The following is a 15,100-nucleotide window of genomic DNA, read 5'->3' as shown; positions in this document are numbered from 1 at the left end:
TTGTTGGTTTAATGTCTGTTTTATCAGAAACTAGAATTGCAACCCTTTTTTTGCTTTCCATTTGCTTGGTAGATCTTCCTCTGTCCCTTTATTTTGAGCCTATGTGCATCTTTGCATGTGAGATAGGTCTCCTGAATATAGCACACCCATGGGTCTTGACTCTTTATCCAATTTGCCAGTCTGTGTTTTTTAACTGGGGCATTTAGCCCATTTTCATTTAAGGCTAGTAGTGTTGTGTTTGAATTTGATCCTGTCATTATGATGTTAGCTGGTTATTTTGCCCGTTAACTGATGCAGTTTCTTCATAGCATCGATGGTCTTTACCATTTGGCTTGTTTTTGCAGTGGCTGGTACCGGTTGTTCCTTTCCATGTTTAGTGCTTCCTTCAGGAGCTCTTGTAAGGCAGGCCTGGTGGCGACAAAATCTCTCAGCATTTGCTTGTCTATAAACTATTTTATTTCTCCTTCACTTACGAAGCTTAGTTTGGCTGGATATGAGATTCTGGGTTGAAAATTATTTTCTTTAAGAATGTTGAATATTGGCCCCCATTCTTTTAAGGCTCGTAGGGTTTCTGCTGAGACATCCGCTGATAGTTGGATAGGCTTCCCTTTGTGGGTAACCTGACCTTTCTCTCTGGCTGCCCTTAACATTTTTTTCCTTCATTTCAACCTTGGTGAATCTGACGATTATGTGTCTTGGGGTTGCACTTTTCAAGGAGTATTTTTGTGGTGTTCTCTGTATTTCCTGAATTTGAATGTTGGCCTGTCTTGCTAGTTTAGGGAAGTCCTCCTGGACAATATCCTGAAGAGTGTTTTCTAACTTGATTCCATTCTCCCCGTCACTTTCAGGTACACCAATCAAACGTAGATTTGGTGTTTTCACATAGTCCCATATTTCTTGGAGGCTTTGTTTGTTTCTTTTCACTTTGTTCTCTAATCTTGTCTTCTCTTTTTCATTAATCTGATCTTCAATCACTGATATAGTTTCTTTCCACTTGATCGAATCAGCTATTGAAGGTTGTGCATGCGTCACGAAGTTCTTGTGCCGTGGTTTTCACCTCCATCATGTCATTTAAGGTCTTCTCTACACTGTTTATTCTAGTTAGCCATTCATCTAATCTTTTTTCAAGGTTTTTACCTTCCTCGAGATGGGTTAGAACATCTTAGCTTGGAGAAGTTTGTTATTACTGACCTTCTGAAACCTACTTCTGTTAACTCATCCAACTCATTCTCTGTCCAGTTTTGTTCCCTTGCTGGCAAGGAGCTGTGATCCTTTGGAGGAGAAGAGGCAGTCTGTTTTTTGGAATTTTCAGCTTTTCTGCTCTGGTTTCTCCCATCTTTGTGGTTTTATCTACCTTTTGTCTTTGATGTTGGTGACCTACAGATGGGGTTTTGGTGTGGATGTCCTTTTTGTTGATGTTGATGCTATTCCTTTCTGTTTGTGTGTTTTCCTTCCAACAGTCAGACCCCTCAGCTGCAGGTGTGTTGGAGTTTGCTGGAGGTCCACTCCAGACCCTGTTTTCCTGAGTATCACCAGCAGAGGCTGCAGAACCACAAATATTGCTGCCTGATCCTTCCTCTGGAAGCTTCGTCCCAGGTGGGGCACCCACCACCTGTTTGAGGTGTTTGTCGGCTGCTACTGGGAGGTCTTTCCCAGTCAGGCTACATGGGTGTCAGGGACCCACTTGAGGAGGCAGTCTGTCCAGTCTCGAAGCTCGAATGCCATGTTCAGAGCACCACTGCTCTCTTCAGAGCTGTCAGACAGGGACGTTTAAGTCTGCAGAAGCTGCTGCCTTTTGTTCTACTATGCCCTGCCCCCAGAGGTGGAATCTATAGAGGCAGTAGCCCTTACTGAGCTGCGGTGGGCTCCTCCAGTTTGTGCTTCCAGGTCTCTTTGTTTACACTGTGAGCTACTCAAGCCTCAGCAATGGCAGACATCCCTCCCCTCATCAGGCTGCAGTGTCGCAGGTCAATCTCAGACTGCTGCGCTAGCAGTGAGCAAGGTTCTGTGAGCGTGGGACCTGCTAAGCCATGCACAGGAGGGTATCTCCTGGTCTGCCGGTTGTTAAGACTGTGGGAAAAGTGCAGTATTTGGTCAGGAGTGTACTGTTTCTCCAGGTACAGTCTGTCACGGCTTCCCTTGGCTAGGAAAGGGAAATCCCCCAAGTCCTTGCGCTTCCGGGTGAGGCGATGCCCCGCCCTCCGTGGGCTGCACTCACTGTCCAACCAGTCCCAGTGAGATGAACCAGGTATCTCAGTTGGAAATGCAGAAATCACCTGTCTTCTGCATCTATCTCGCTGGAGCTGCACACCAGAGCTGTTCCTATTCAGCCATCTTGGACAAGATTTTTTTTTACTTAAAATTTTTTTAAATTAAAAACTTAAGACATATCTAAAAAAATGTTAAGAATTTTTAAATGATGGGTGAAAAATAACATCTTGTTTTAATTTGCATTTCTTGGTTCTTGGTTTTTAGTTGTTTTTGTTTTTGCTTTTTTGAGACCGGGTCTCACTCTGTTGCCCAGGCTGGAGTGCAGTGGTGCAACCACAGCACACTGCAGCCTCAACCTCCTGGGCTCAGGTGATTCTCCCACCTCAGCCTCCCAGGTAGCTGGAACTACAGGCACCTGCCACCACACCCAGCTATTTTTTTGTGTGTGAATTTTTTGTAGAGACAGGGTTTTGCCATGTTGGCAAGTCTTTTCTCCAACTCCTGGGCTTAAGCGATCCTCCTGCCTCAGCTTCCCAAAGTGCTAGGATTACAGGTGTGACCCACCATGCCCGGCCAATTTGCATTTCTTTAATTATCAGTGAATCTGAACTTTTTTTGATCTACATTTATTTATTCATGTGCTTTGTCTATTTTTCTGTTAGGTTTCTAAAATATTTTTCTTAGTGATTTTTGAGAGCTCATTATGAATTAAAGCCCTTTTAATATGAAGTGAACAGTTTTTTCCAGGTTCTTTTGTTTTGTCAGTTTTAAGCTTGTTATACTATTGGATATAGATTACTTTTTATAACTTTTAATTACATGAGTAGTGTATGAATATACTTTTGTAGAATTTCAAACATTACAAAAGTATATAGAGTAAAAGATTAGTTTTATTTTTAACTCATTACCCAAGTTAATCACTGTTAATAGTTTAGGGTTTCTTTTTAAATCTATTTTTGTACATCAACATCTTTTTTTAAAAAGTTTTATTTTAGATTTGGGGGTACAGGTGAAGGTTTGTTACATAAGTAAACGTGTCACAGGGATTTGTTGTACATACTATTTCATCACCCAGGTATTAAGCCTAGTACCCAATAGTTACCTTTTCTGCTCTTCCTACTCCCACCCTCCCTGCTCAAGTATACCCCAGTGTCTGTTGTTTCCTTCTTTGTGTTCATTAGTTCTTACCATTTAGCTCCCACTTATAAGTGAGAACATGCAGTATTTGGGACGTTCCTTCTGAAGACATGTGCTCGTTCTTTTTTATGGCTACGTAGTATTCCATGGTGTATATGTACCACATTTTCTTTATCCAGTCTGTCATTGATGGGCATTTAGGTTGATTCCTTGTCTTTGCTATTGTGAGCAGTGCTGCAGTGAACATTCATGTGCATATATCTTTATGGCAGAATGATTTATATTTCTCTGGGTATATACCCAGTAATGGGATTGCTGGGTTGAATGGTAGTTCTGCTTTTAGGTCTTTGAGGAATCGCCATACTGCTTCCCACAATGGTGGAACTAAATTACACTCCCACGAACAGCATGTAAGTGTTCCCTTTTCTCTACAACCTCACCAGCATCTATTATTTTTTGACTTTTTAATAATAGCCATTCTGACTGGTGTGAAATGGTATCTCACTGCCGTTTTGATTTGCATTTCTCTAATGATCAGTGATATTGAGCTTTTCTTCTGTATGTTTGTTGGCCACATCTATGTCTTCTTTTGAAAAGTGTCTGTTCACGTGCTTTGCCCACTTTTTAATGGAGTTGTTTTTCTCTTGTAAATTTTTTTAAGTTCCTATAAATGCTAAATATTAGGCCTTTGTCAGATGCATAGTTTGCAAAAATGTTCCCCCATTCTGTAGGTTGTCTGTTTACTCTGTTGATAGTTTCTTTTGCTGTGCAGAAGCTCTTCAATTTACTTCAATCGTACTTGTCAATTTTTGCTTGTGTTGCGATTGTTTTTGATGTCTTTGTCATGAAATCTTTGTTATTATGTCCAGAGTGATATTGCCTAGGTTGTCTTCCAGGGTTTTTATAGTTTTGGGTTTTACATGCAAATCTTTAATCCATCTTGAGTTGATTTTTGTGTATGGTGTAAGGAAGGGATCCAGTTTCAATCTTCTGCATATGGCTAGCCAGTTATCTCAGCACCATTTATTTAATAGGGAATCATTTTCCCATTGCTTGTTTTTGTCAGTTCTGTGGAAGATCAGATGGTCATAGATGTGCAGCCTTATTTCTAGGCTCTCTATTCTGTTCCATTGGTGTATATGCCTGTTTTTGTACCAGTACCATGCTGTTTTGGTTAGTGTAGCCTTGTAGTAGAGTTTGAAGTCAGGTAATGTGATGCCTCCAGCTTTGTTCTTTTTGCGTAAGATTTTCTTGACTATTCAGGCTCTTTTTGGCTCCATATGAATTTTAAAATAGTTTTTTCTAGTTCTGTGAAGAATGTCGTTGGTAGTTTGATAGGAATAGCATTGAATCTGTAAATAGCTTTGGGCAGTATAGCCATTTTAATGATATTGATTCTTCCATCCATGAGCATGGGATGTTTTTCCATTTGTTTGTGTCTTCTCTGATTTCTTTGAGCTGTGTTTTATAATTCTCATTGCAGAGATGTTTCACCTCCCTGGTTAGCTGTATTCCTAGGTATTTTATTCTTTTTGTAGTAATTTTGACTGGGATTGCCTCTCTGATTTGACTCTCAGTTTGGCTGTTGTTGGTGTATAGGAATGCTAGTGATTTTTGTATATTGATTTTGTATCCTGCAACTTTGGTGAAGTTGTTTATCATCTGGAGCAGCTTTTAGGCTAAGACTATGGGGTTTTCTAAATATAGAATCATGTTGTCTGTGGACAGAGATAGTTTGACTTCCTCTCTTCCTATTTGGATGCCCTCTGTTTCTTTCTCTTATCTGATTGCTTTGCCTAGGACCGTCAACATACTTTTATGTGTAATTATACATGTAGTTTGGTGTTTTCTCTTTTCTTAAAAATGATATTATGCTGTACATATTTTTCTGCAACTTTTTCCACTTACACTCTTAGATTGTAGTTGTGTTTAGATTTATTCTCATACTTTCTAATGATGACTTAAGTATATACCATACTTTATTTAACTATTCTATCAGAGGTCATTTATATGTTCAGACGTTTTATATTAATAGGTAGTTGGATGTATTGATCTTTTCCCTAATGGCTATGACTTTGGTGTCTTTCTTACTAAAACTTTAGGTCTTCTGTATGCTGAAATTGTATGAAGATTTCAACCATGTGTTCTGACTTTGGTCTTTGCACTTAAATCATTAGTAAATCTGAAATTTATTCTGGTGTATATAATGAGATATATGGTTCCACCTCACCCCACCCCAGCAACCACCATCCAATAGCTAAATAGCACCATTTTTTGAATAAGTTGTCTTCTCCCCAACTGATTTGAAATGTCAATTTGTATCATACATTGCATTCATAGGTGTTCCATCCTCTTTTCTCCTTTGAACTTTGTCCATTCTTCTATTCTTGCAGCAAAAGCAAGTCTTTTTTTTTTTTTTACTGTAGTACTATATGTTTTAATAACTGCCGGAACACTTCCTTTTCAGAAATTTCTAAGGAACTCTATGTTATTTTTTCCAAATAAACTTTTTATCTTATCATTTTGACCATTTTAAGTTTACAATTCAGTGGCATTCAGTACACTGACATTGTTATGTAACCATCAGTACCATCCATCTCTAGAATATTATAATCATCCCACACTGAATCTCTACTCATTAAACAGTAACTCTCCATTCCTCCCTATCCCCATCACCTGATGATAACCACTATCTACTTTTTGTCTCATGAATTTGCCTATTCTAGGTAAATTTATATAATTATAATAAGTGGAGTCCACTTATATGGCATCCCACTATTTGTCCTTTTGTGTGTGGCTTATTTTACTTAGCATAATGTTTTTAAGGTTCATCTAGATCTATCTTGTGACATGAATCAGAACTTCATTCCTTTTTATGGCTGAATAATAGTTCGTTATATGTATATACTATATTTCATTTATTCATTCATCTGTTGCTAGACACTTGGGTTGGTTTGTTTTTACCTTTTGGCTATTTTGAGTAATGCTGTTATAAACATAGGTGTACACATATCTGTTTGAGTTCCCCTATTCAGTTCTTTTAGGTATATACCTGGGAGTAGAATTGCTAGATCATAAGGGAATTCTATTTTTAATATTTTGAGGAACTGGCATACTGTATTCCACAGTGGCTGCACCATTTTACATTCCCACCAGCAGTGGGAACCTTTAACAAAGGTTCCAATTTTTCCACATCTCCACCAACACTTATTAAATTGTTTTTTTAGTAATAGCCAAGTGTCTTAGTCTGTTTTGTATGTGATAACAGAATACCACAGACTGAGTAACTTATAATGAACAGAAATTTATTTCTTACAGTTCTGGAGGCTGAGAAGTCTAATATCAAGCCATGGGCATCTGTGAGGGCCCTCTTGCTTTGTCATAATATGATGGAAGGCATCACATGGTGGAAAGGAAAAGAGACGGTGAGAGAGAGAGTAAGAGGGACAAAACCATGCCCTAAATAACAAACACACCCCTGCAATAACGACATTAGTCCATTCATGAGGACAGAGCCATAATGACCCAAACACCTCTTAAAGGCGCCACCCCAATAACATTAGATTGACAATTAAATTTCATCATGAGTTTTGAAGGGGACATTCAAACCATAGACCATCCTAATAGATATGAAGTAGATATGCATACTAGATATGCATTTCCCTAAAAATTAGAAATGTGTTGAGAATCTTTTCATGTGCTTATTGGTCATTTGTATATCTTCGTTAGAGAAACATCTTTTTAAGTCTTTTGCCCATTTTCAAGTTGGGTTGACATTTGTTACTGAGTTTTAGGAGTTATTTATATGTTCTGGATATTACTTCCTTATCAAATATATGATTTACAAATATTTCCTCTCATTCTGTGGGTTGCCTTTTCACTCTGTTGATAGTGTCATTTGATGCACAAAATTTGCTTTTAATTGATGAAATATAATTTTTTTCTTGTCTTGCCTGGGCTTTTAGAGTCACATCCAATAAATCATAGCCAGATCAAATGTCAAGAAGCATTTCCTCTGTTTTCTTCTGAGAGTTTTATAGTTTTACCTCTTATGTTTAGGTCTCTGATCTATTTTGAGTTTGTGTTTGTATATGATAAGGGTCCAGCTTCACTTTTTTTGCATGTGGATATCCAGTTTTACCAGCACCATTTGTAGAAGAGACTCCCTTTCCCCATTTGACTGTTCCTTGTCACGCTTGTTGAAAACCGTTTGACCATATATGCATTTCCGAGGTCTCTGTTCTATTCCATTGGTCTGTATGTCTGCCTTTTTGTCATTACCATTGTTTTGATTATTATAGTTTTGGAATCAGAAAGTGTGAGCCTTCTCAACTTTGCTCTTTGTTTCTAGGATTGTTTTGGCTATTTGTGGTCCCTTGAGATTTCATATGTATTTTGGAATGGATTTTTCTATTTCAAAAAAAAAACAAAAAATGCCATCATCAGGATTTTCACAGGGGTTGCACTGAATCTGAAGATTGCTTTGTATAGTATTGACAGTTTAAAAATACTAAATTTTTCCAATCCATAAACACAAGTGTCTTTCCATTTATTTTATATCTTTAATTTTTTTTAGCAGTTTTGTAGTTTTCAGTGTACAAGTCTTTCACCTCCTTAGTTTATTCCTAAGTATTTTATTCTTTTTGATGCTATTACAAATGATATTGTTTTCTTAATTTCCTTTTCAGATTATTCATTGTTAGTGTATAGAAATACAACTGAGTTTTGTATGTTGATTTTGTAACCTGCCACTTAACTGAATTCATTTATTAGTTCTAAGAGATTTTTGCATGTGTGTGTATATGTGGGATCCTTAGGGTTTTCTAAATAAAAGATCATGTCATCTGCAAACAGCGAATTTTATTTCTTCCTAATTTGAATTTCTTTTTCTTACCTAATTGCTCTGATTAGAACTTTCAGTCCTATGTCAGATAGAAGTGGCAAACATGGACACCCTGTCTTGTTCCTGATCTTAGGGAAAAAGCCTTCATTCATTTAACATTGAGTATGATGTTAGCTGTGGGTTTTTAATATATGGCCTTTATTATGTTGAGGAAGTTTCCTTCCATTTCAGGTCAACTCTAAAGCATTTATTTTTATTAATCCCTCTTTTTTTTTTTTTTTTTTTTTGAGACAGAGTCTTGCTGTGTTGCCAGACTGGAGTGCAGTGGCTGTATCTCGGCTCACTGCAACCTCCGCCTCCCGGGTTCAAGCAATTCTCCTGCCTCAGCCTCCCAAGTAGCTGGGATTACAGGCACGCACTACCACACCCAGCTAATTTTTGTATTTTTTTTTTTTAGTAGAGACGGGGTGTCACCATGTTGGCCAGGGTGGTCTCGAACTCCTGACCTTGTGATCTGCCTGCCTTGGCCACCCAAAGTGCTGGGATTACAGGCGTGAGCCACTGTGCCTGGCTAATCCCTCTATCTTTTAATTTTAATTAGAATCACATTGGATTTATAGACTAATTTTGAGAAAACAGTACAGATAAATTTGCATGTTGAACCACAGAATGTTGTCACAGGAAATGTGAGTGGGCAGGAAGAAGAAAGATTATGACATTAAATGTAAGTTTATAAATTTTTATGATACTACTTTGAGAAACATTAATATAGTTTATAAGGAAAATTATATTTTAAGGGATTTTCTACAAAGGTGAAAAAAATCACCCTATGAATTTAAAGGATTTTAAGCTTTATATTTAATTCTTTCTTTCTTTTATTAATTTAATCTATATTTCTTCTTTTTTTCTAGGATATCCTAAACCTGAGGAAGGAATACTTGACAGTTTGGGTTGGTATAGCTATCATGACAAATATAAGTGGTAGTATGTGTAGAAACGTATAGGTAATTAGTTTTTATGAGGTGCCCAAACATAGGATCCTTGGTAGGGTAAGATAACTTTCTTAAATGCTGTGTTTGTATGTAGGTTAAAATATATAAAACACAATTTTCTTTCCACATTATATTGTTATTTTGTGATGGTAATCTGTCGATAAATTTTCTTTCCATTCATATCTTATATACATGAACCTTAAAGCAATCTAAGTTGGGTTTATTTTTTCTGTCACACGCTGATTTAACACACTTGATGTAGGCTTACGCAGTTTACACAATGCATGTTAAAAAAATGATGAAGTGCAGTTGTGATATAGGCCAATGAAATATGAAGATTTCTTAATAAGTAAAAACAAAAATCTATTACCTTTCATTTCTTAGACTAGTTTGGTAATAGTTAATCATTTTATATAATGTACCTTAGGCTTGTTTTTTAGTATTTGCCTTACCTCCAAAATCTGTGGTCCAAGTGTCATTGTGCCAGTAAATCTGTTGCCATCTTAAACTGTTAAACACTTGATAATTATTTATGAGATGAGAAGAGCAGAGTTGAACATAGCACTTTATGCTTTGACTTATAGCAATTTAATAAAAGTAATGGCAGTTTAGAAGCAAAGGTACTAGGGACAGAAACAGTCCTAAAAATTAAGATTTTATAGAATTATTTTGTGTTCTCTAGATAGTCAAAAATGTATGCTCAAATTTCTCTGTATATTTTTATCCATGTGCCCTGGTGTTTCATTTATTATGGGAATCCTATTGGTATTTAGGACTATGTCTTAATTTTGGGGCAGGGCAGAGTATGGAAGTAGAGAGGATGGGAAGGGGATTGATAAAGTATTGTTTGCGAAGACTTTGTAAATACCATCTGGGCAATAGAATAATAGAAATTTATTTATGACTCACTCTACAGATCACTTTTGGAGGAAAAAATACAAATTAAATGTCTACCAAAATAATAAGAAATGACAGAATGACTATTGAATTAAACCAACTCTCATGGGATAATACTTTTCAAAAATCATTTTCCTTTACTATAGTGAATTCTAATTACTCTAATAACTTTACTGCTAAATAACTTGATGTGGTAGCTATAGAGAAAAACAGTGAAAAATGAGGTTCCCATTAAGAGTTTCACAAGTGGAACCCTTAACCTGGAAACTGGTTAGAAGGGTTCTATGATCAAAATGACCTGGATGCCCTAGCAGTCATGCTAAAACTATATAAAAAATTTTTTTTTCCTCTGTAGTCTTGTATTAGTCCATTCTCAATGCTGTTGTAAGGAACAGTCTGAGACCGGGTAATTTATAAAGGAAAGAGATTTAACTGACTCAGTTCTGCAGGGCTGAGGAGGCCCCAGGAAACTTATAATCATGGAGGAAGAGGAAGCAAACACATTCTTCTTCACATGATGGCAGGAAGGAGAAGTATGAGAACCAAGTGAAGGAGGAAGCCGCTTATAAAACCATCAGATCTCGTGAGAACTTACTATCATGAGAATAGCATGGGGGAAACCGCCTCCATGATTCAATTACCTCTCATGGGGTCCCTCCCACAACACGTGGGGATTATGGGAATTGCGATTCAAGATGAGATTTGGGTGGGGACACAGCCAAACCATATCAAGTGTTTAGATGATCTGATTGAAATAAATGCTATCTGGAGATCCATGTGTTCAACATCTTTGAACTGTTTTCTTTCTCAGATGTTTGGGTCATTGCTGTGATTGTTATTGCCATAGGTAAGTATCACAAATTTTGACACCACTTAAGTCAAAAAATTATTGTGAAGACATGCATTTTAAAAATAGTTTTTCAGTTTCTATACTTTTTTCAGCTTGTAAATTGGTTAAACCGATTTAGGAAAACCTGACCTTTTATTTCATATACTTACCTACCTTGTGTTAGTGATTTTATACTCTGTTATATTCTGTATATCTACTTAGTAACAAAGCCTAAGTAATACATATTTTCTCAAGATGATCAGTAATATTAGTTGGCTTCCCAAATGTGCTTTTGATAGTTTTCTAAATTAAGCAAGGACTTTTCTCTGACTTACTATGGACTGTGTAAGTGATTATGGGGAGTTGGATTTAGATAGCAAAGAGTCTGGATGGAATATAAATGTGTAGGTGCTTAAATAACATTTGACCACTGAAATGTAACCAACATTTATTTCTTCTGCTAGATGTTGAATCTTGGTGATTAGTTTTCAGAATTATATGTCATTTGTTTTCTGGTTTCTTATAGTTGTTGGAGTTGCAGTAATTTGTGTTGTCCTGTACAGATATCTTCAAAGGAGGAAGAAGAAAGGGTAAATTAAAGCATGTTTCTTTTAACTTCTTGGTCCTTCTTATACTTAACATGCTTTTGTGCAGCTTCAGTTTGTAATCTGTATTGCATGCTATCTTTTTTTTTTTTTAAATATGCCTGCATTAGTTTTTCCTACCAATTGCATTTCTTTGCTAAAAATATTTTCAGCTACTTCTAACATCACTGCAACATAAAAACATCTGTGCAGAGTTCCTACAGCTATTATGACTTTAAGAAAAATTTCTTTTGGATTTGAGGTTTAAGTTATTTAGCAAATCATGGACCACTCACTATGAGGCCTTCTCTACCCTATTCCCTATTTCCAAAATTGCACTAATGGCCAAAATTAAATTTAAAGTGTTTCACTGTGGAGACTTTGACAGTTGTATTCACTGGAATTTTTATAATGAAAAGTTTCCACTTGTCTATATAGCTTAGCTAGTTGCAAGAAGCTATGTAGGCATATCATTTAAATACCCAATTTGGTGTCTTTTCATTTAAAGTTGTTATTTATACATGTTAAACTGGGGGATTCAAAACAACACTATCCGATTTCCCTCTTACATTCTCTGAATTTACCAGATTGCAGTAAAACTGATGGGGTTAAAGTTAAAGTTGCTGAGACGGGTTAGATCTATAAGGTACCTCAATTAACTGTGTCTTTTAATATATAAAAATGTAAAAAGTGAGTGGGTTTAGAATAGAAGAAAAATGTACAAGTACATATCTTCTAAAGAAAATAGGGTTTTTAAACATCAAACTCAAATTTTAGTTAAAGAGCTTACAGTTTAACAAAAGACTTAGAATGAATCCTGGAACACAGACTAAGATTAGGTGCTTTGAAATTTCTGAAAGATAATATACATTCATTTTTACTGATTTTTAAAAACTGTTTTCCCCTATAGTTTTAGAAATAGCTTTGAAATCAAACCTAATAATTTTAAGACTTTTGGTACTCATGGTTTTATGATATATATTCCTTTTATACTGATCATCAGGTTTGGACTAAGTCATAAAAGTACAAGCTTTACTCATAAGGAACTCAAACTTTTTTCATATTACTTGGTTATCTTTTTAAATACCCATAATCCCTTCACTTGAATCTTAAATCTTGTATTTATGGAACACAATATGCATATTTGATTTATCTATCAGTTGTATATTTTAAAAGTTACATATCTACAACGTGAGTACAAAATATTATCAATGGAATATTTTTACAAATCCATAAGGTTTGTGTAGAAACAAGTTCTAAAGAAAACAAAACAAAGTCGCATTCTGCTTATTTTCCTACTTTGTTTAAAATATCACTGCATCAGAATTTTTAAAGGTTCATTAACAAGTATTAATCAAACTCTCTCTAGCTAGCAGTTAATGGTTTTTCTGTTGTTGTTGTTTTTTGCTTTTTTGTGATGGAGTCTTGCTCTGTCACCCAGGCTGGAGTGCAGTGGCGCAATCTTGGCTCACTGCAACCTTGGCCTCCTGGGTTCAAGGGATTCTCTGCCTCAGCCTCACGAGTAGCTGGGATTACAGTCGTGCACCACCACCACCGGCTAATTTGTTGTACCTGTACTAGAGATGGGGTTTCACCATGTTGGTCAGGCTGGTCTTGAACTCCTGACCTCAGGTAATCCGCCCACCTCGGCCTCCCAAGGTGCTAGGATTACAGGTATGAGCCACCGCGCCTGGCCTTAATGGGTCTTTTAAAGCTCAACAGTTATCTGACTGTTACACTCCCAAATGAAAGGTTCAATAGCAGTAGTGAACTGAGATTCCAAAATTAATTTGTCCAGTGATTTTTTTTTAAAGCTCATATTTTACAGCATAGGGTCCAACTGACAGTTGCCATTATTAAAATTTTAAAATATTTTGGGAAGGTATGATATCTTTAGCCAATGCAACATAATTAATCCTGCAAATAGTAGCACAACTTGAGGAAAAATAGTCCAGAAAATGGTGTGAGAGACGAAACTCCTAATTGCCTTTGAACTTTAAAATATAAACTGCGTGGGAATCTTTTAGAATAGATGTTGCCCTTTTTATGACAGGAACATACTCAATTGGAAATTCAGCATATGTAATGGCTGAATCCAAAGCTAGGCTCTCTTTATGGATCTATTATTTTGTAGTTCCATGTTATTTTGCTAGCTGAACTGAATGTGAGGGTGGTTTATCTTTCTTCTTCAGAGTCTAGAGCAATGCTTCTCTGACTTTAATGTGCACATTAGTCACCTGGAAATCTGTTAAAATACAGATTCTGATTCATTGGGTTTGGGGTGGAGCCTGAGACCCTGCCTGTCTAGTGAGCTCCCAGTGCTGATGCTGCTGCTGTGCCTGGGCTACACTGACCAGGGTGTTGGCCACTACTGATGTGCCTATACTGTTGAAGTCTGAAGAAACACTATGAAGCTTATTGGCAAATTTTTCTAATATTTAAGATAATTGAAGTTTTTAAGATTCCTCATCCATGTGTATCCTTAAAAAAAGGCTATGGGGTAATAAATAGTAGTTGGCTTTTCTTACCTTCTTTAACTCTTAAAAAACAAAGATTTCCACCCGGGCCTAGTGGCTCACGCCTGTAATCCCAGCACTTTGGGAGGCCGAGGCGGGCGGATCACGAGGTCAGGAGATCAAGACCATCCTGGCTAACACGGTGAAACCCCGTCTCTACTAAAAATACAAAAAAAAAAAAAAAAAAAAAAATAGTGGCGGGCGCCTGTAGTCCCAGCTACTCGGGAGGCTGAGGCAGGAGAATGGCGTGAACCCCGGAGGCGGAGCTTGCAGTGAGCGAGATTGCGCCACTGCACTCCAGCCTGGGTGACGGAGTGAGACTCCATCTCAAAAACAAAAAAACACAAAAAAACCCCAAAGATTTCCATTTTTTTCTTTGCACTGTTTAATGTCCATAATCTTGTCCCCCCAGATTGGCTGTTGTGGCCTTAGAAACTTCTTATAAAGACTATAAAATGTCTGGAGGCACTTCTCCACTTCCGGGGGTAACTGGAAGCAGGCTAGCAGGCACAAATAATCTCAAATTGCTGTTAAAGCCTGGCACAAAATGTATTTCTTGTAAACTGGTATTTATGGTGATTTGGGAACGTAATTACTCTTCTGCAGCCTTCATCTCAAAATACAAAAATAGTGTAAGGAGTCATTTTAAGATCATCCAACATCATTTACATTACTTGATAAAAAGTGGGCAAAAGGTTAAAGTATTCTGCCACTTTTCTGTTTCATAGCTCTCAGCTAAGAACAGTATAGGATACCAGTGGATCCGAAACAGGTCCCATCCACATGCTCCCTCCTCTTCCCTTCCCGTTTCCTTTCTTTACTAATTCTTCTACCATACTTTTTAGTCTTGGAAGCCACAGCCCTGTCTTTGCTACTGCTTCAGTCCTGTATTGCATGGCATGACTGTGCTTCTGAACAACAGATGCCTTTTGTTTACATAAATATTTAAGTAATGATTTTTTAAAAATGCATGATTATTTTTTAACTCTAGTTAAGCGTCCCTGGATAAGTGACAGTTTGGCTAAGTTAGTGAAAGTTATTTGCATAATTTATATATTTATTACCTGTGACAAATAGTTTTTCCTTTTTTC

General features: G+C 36.8%; 2 protein-coding genes across 15 annotated transcripts in view; one reads left to right on the top strand and one right to left on the bottom strand.

Annotated features, from left to right (window-relative positions):
- The window catches only part of LOC103783767 (uncharacterized), a 108,640-nt gene that overhangs the window by 13,533 nt on the left and 80,007 nt on the right, over window positions 1-15,100 (bottom strand). The gene's annotated exons all lie outside the window — the stretch shown is intronic.
- The window catches only part of CD46 (CD46 molecule), a 43,493-nt gene that overhangs the window by 22,167 nt on the left and 6,226 nt on the right, over window positions 1-15,100 (top strand). For 9 of the 11 annotated variants that reach the window (XM_034945739.3, XM_003831199.5, XM_034945729.3 and 6 more), the window contains 3 exons: window positions 9,103-9,141; window positions 10,892-10,927; window positions 11,436-11,499. In XM_034945739.3, the coding sequence (XP_034801630.2) occupies window positions 9,103-9,141; window positions 10,892-10,927; window positions 11,436-11,499 (139 nt within the window). Of the gene's footprint in view, window positions 1-1,460; window positions 1,597-9,102; window positions 9,142-10,891; window positions 10,928-11,435; window positions 11,500-15,100 lie in introns of those variants that run through there. The other 2 variants (XR_010110630.1, XR_010110625.1) reach the window with 1 other exon arrangement.

This window comes from Pan paniscus, chromosome 1 (assembly GCF_029289425.2).
Source record: "Pan paniscus chromosome 1, NHGRI_mPanPan1-v2.0_pri, whole genome shotgun sequence".
Taxonomy (NCBI): Eukaryota; Metazoa; Chordata; class Mammalia; order Primates; family Hominidae; genus Pan; species Pan paniscus.
The sequence above is the reverse complement of the archived record's forward strand: the minus strand, read 5'-3'. Positions and strand labels throughout refer to the sequence as shown.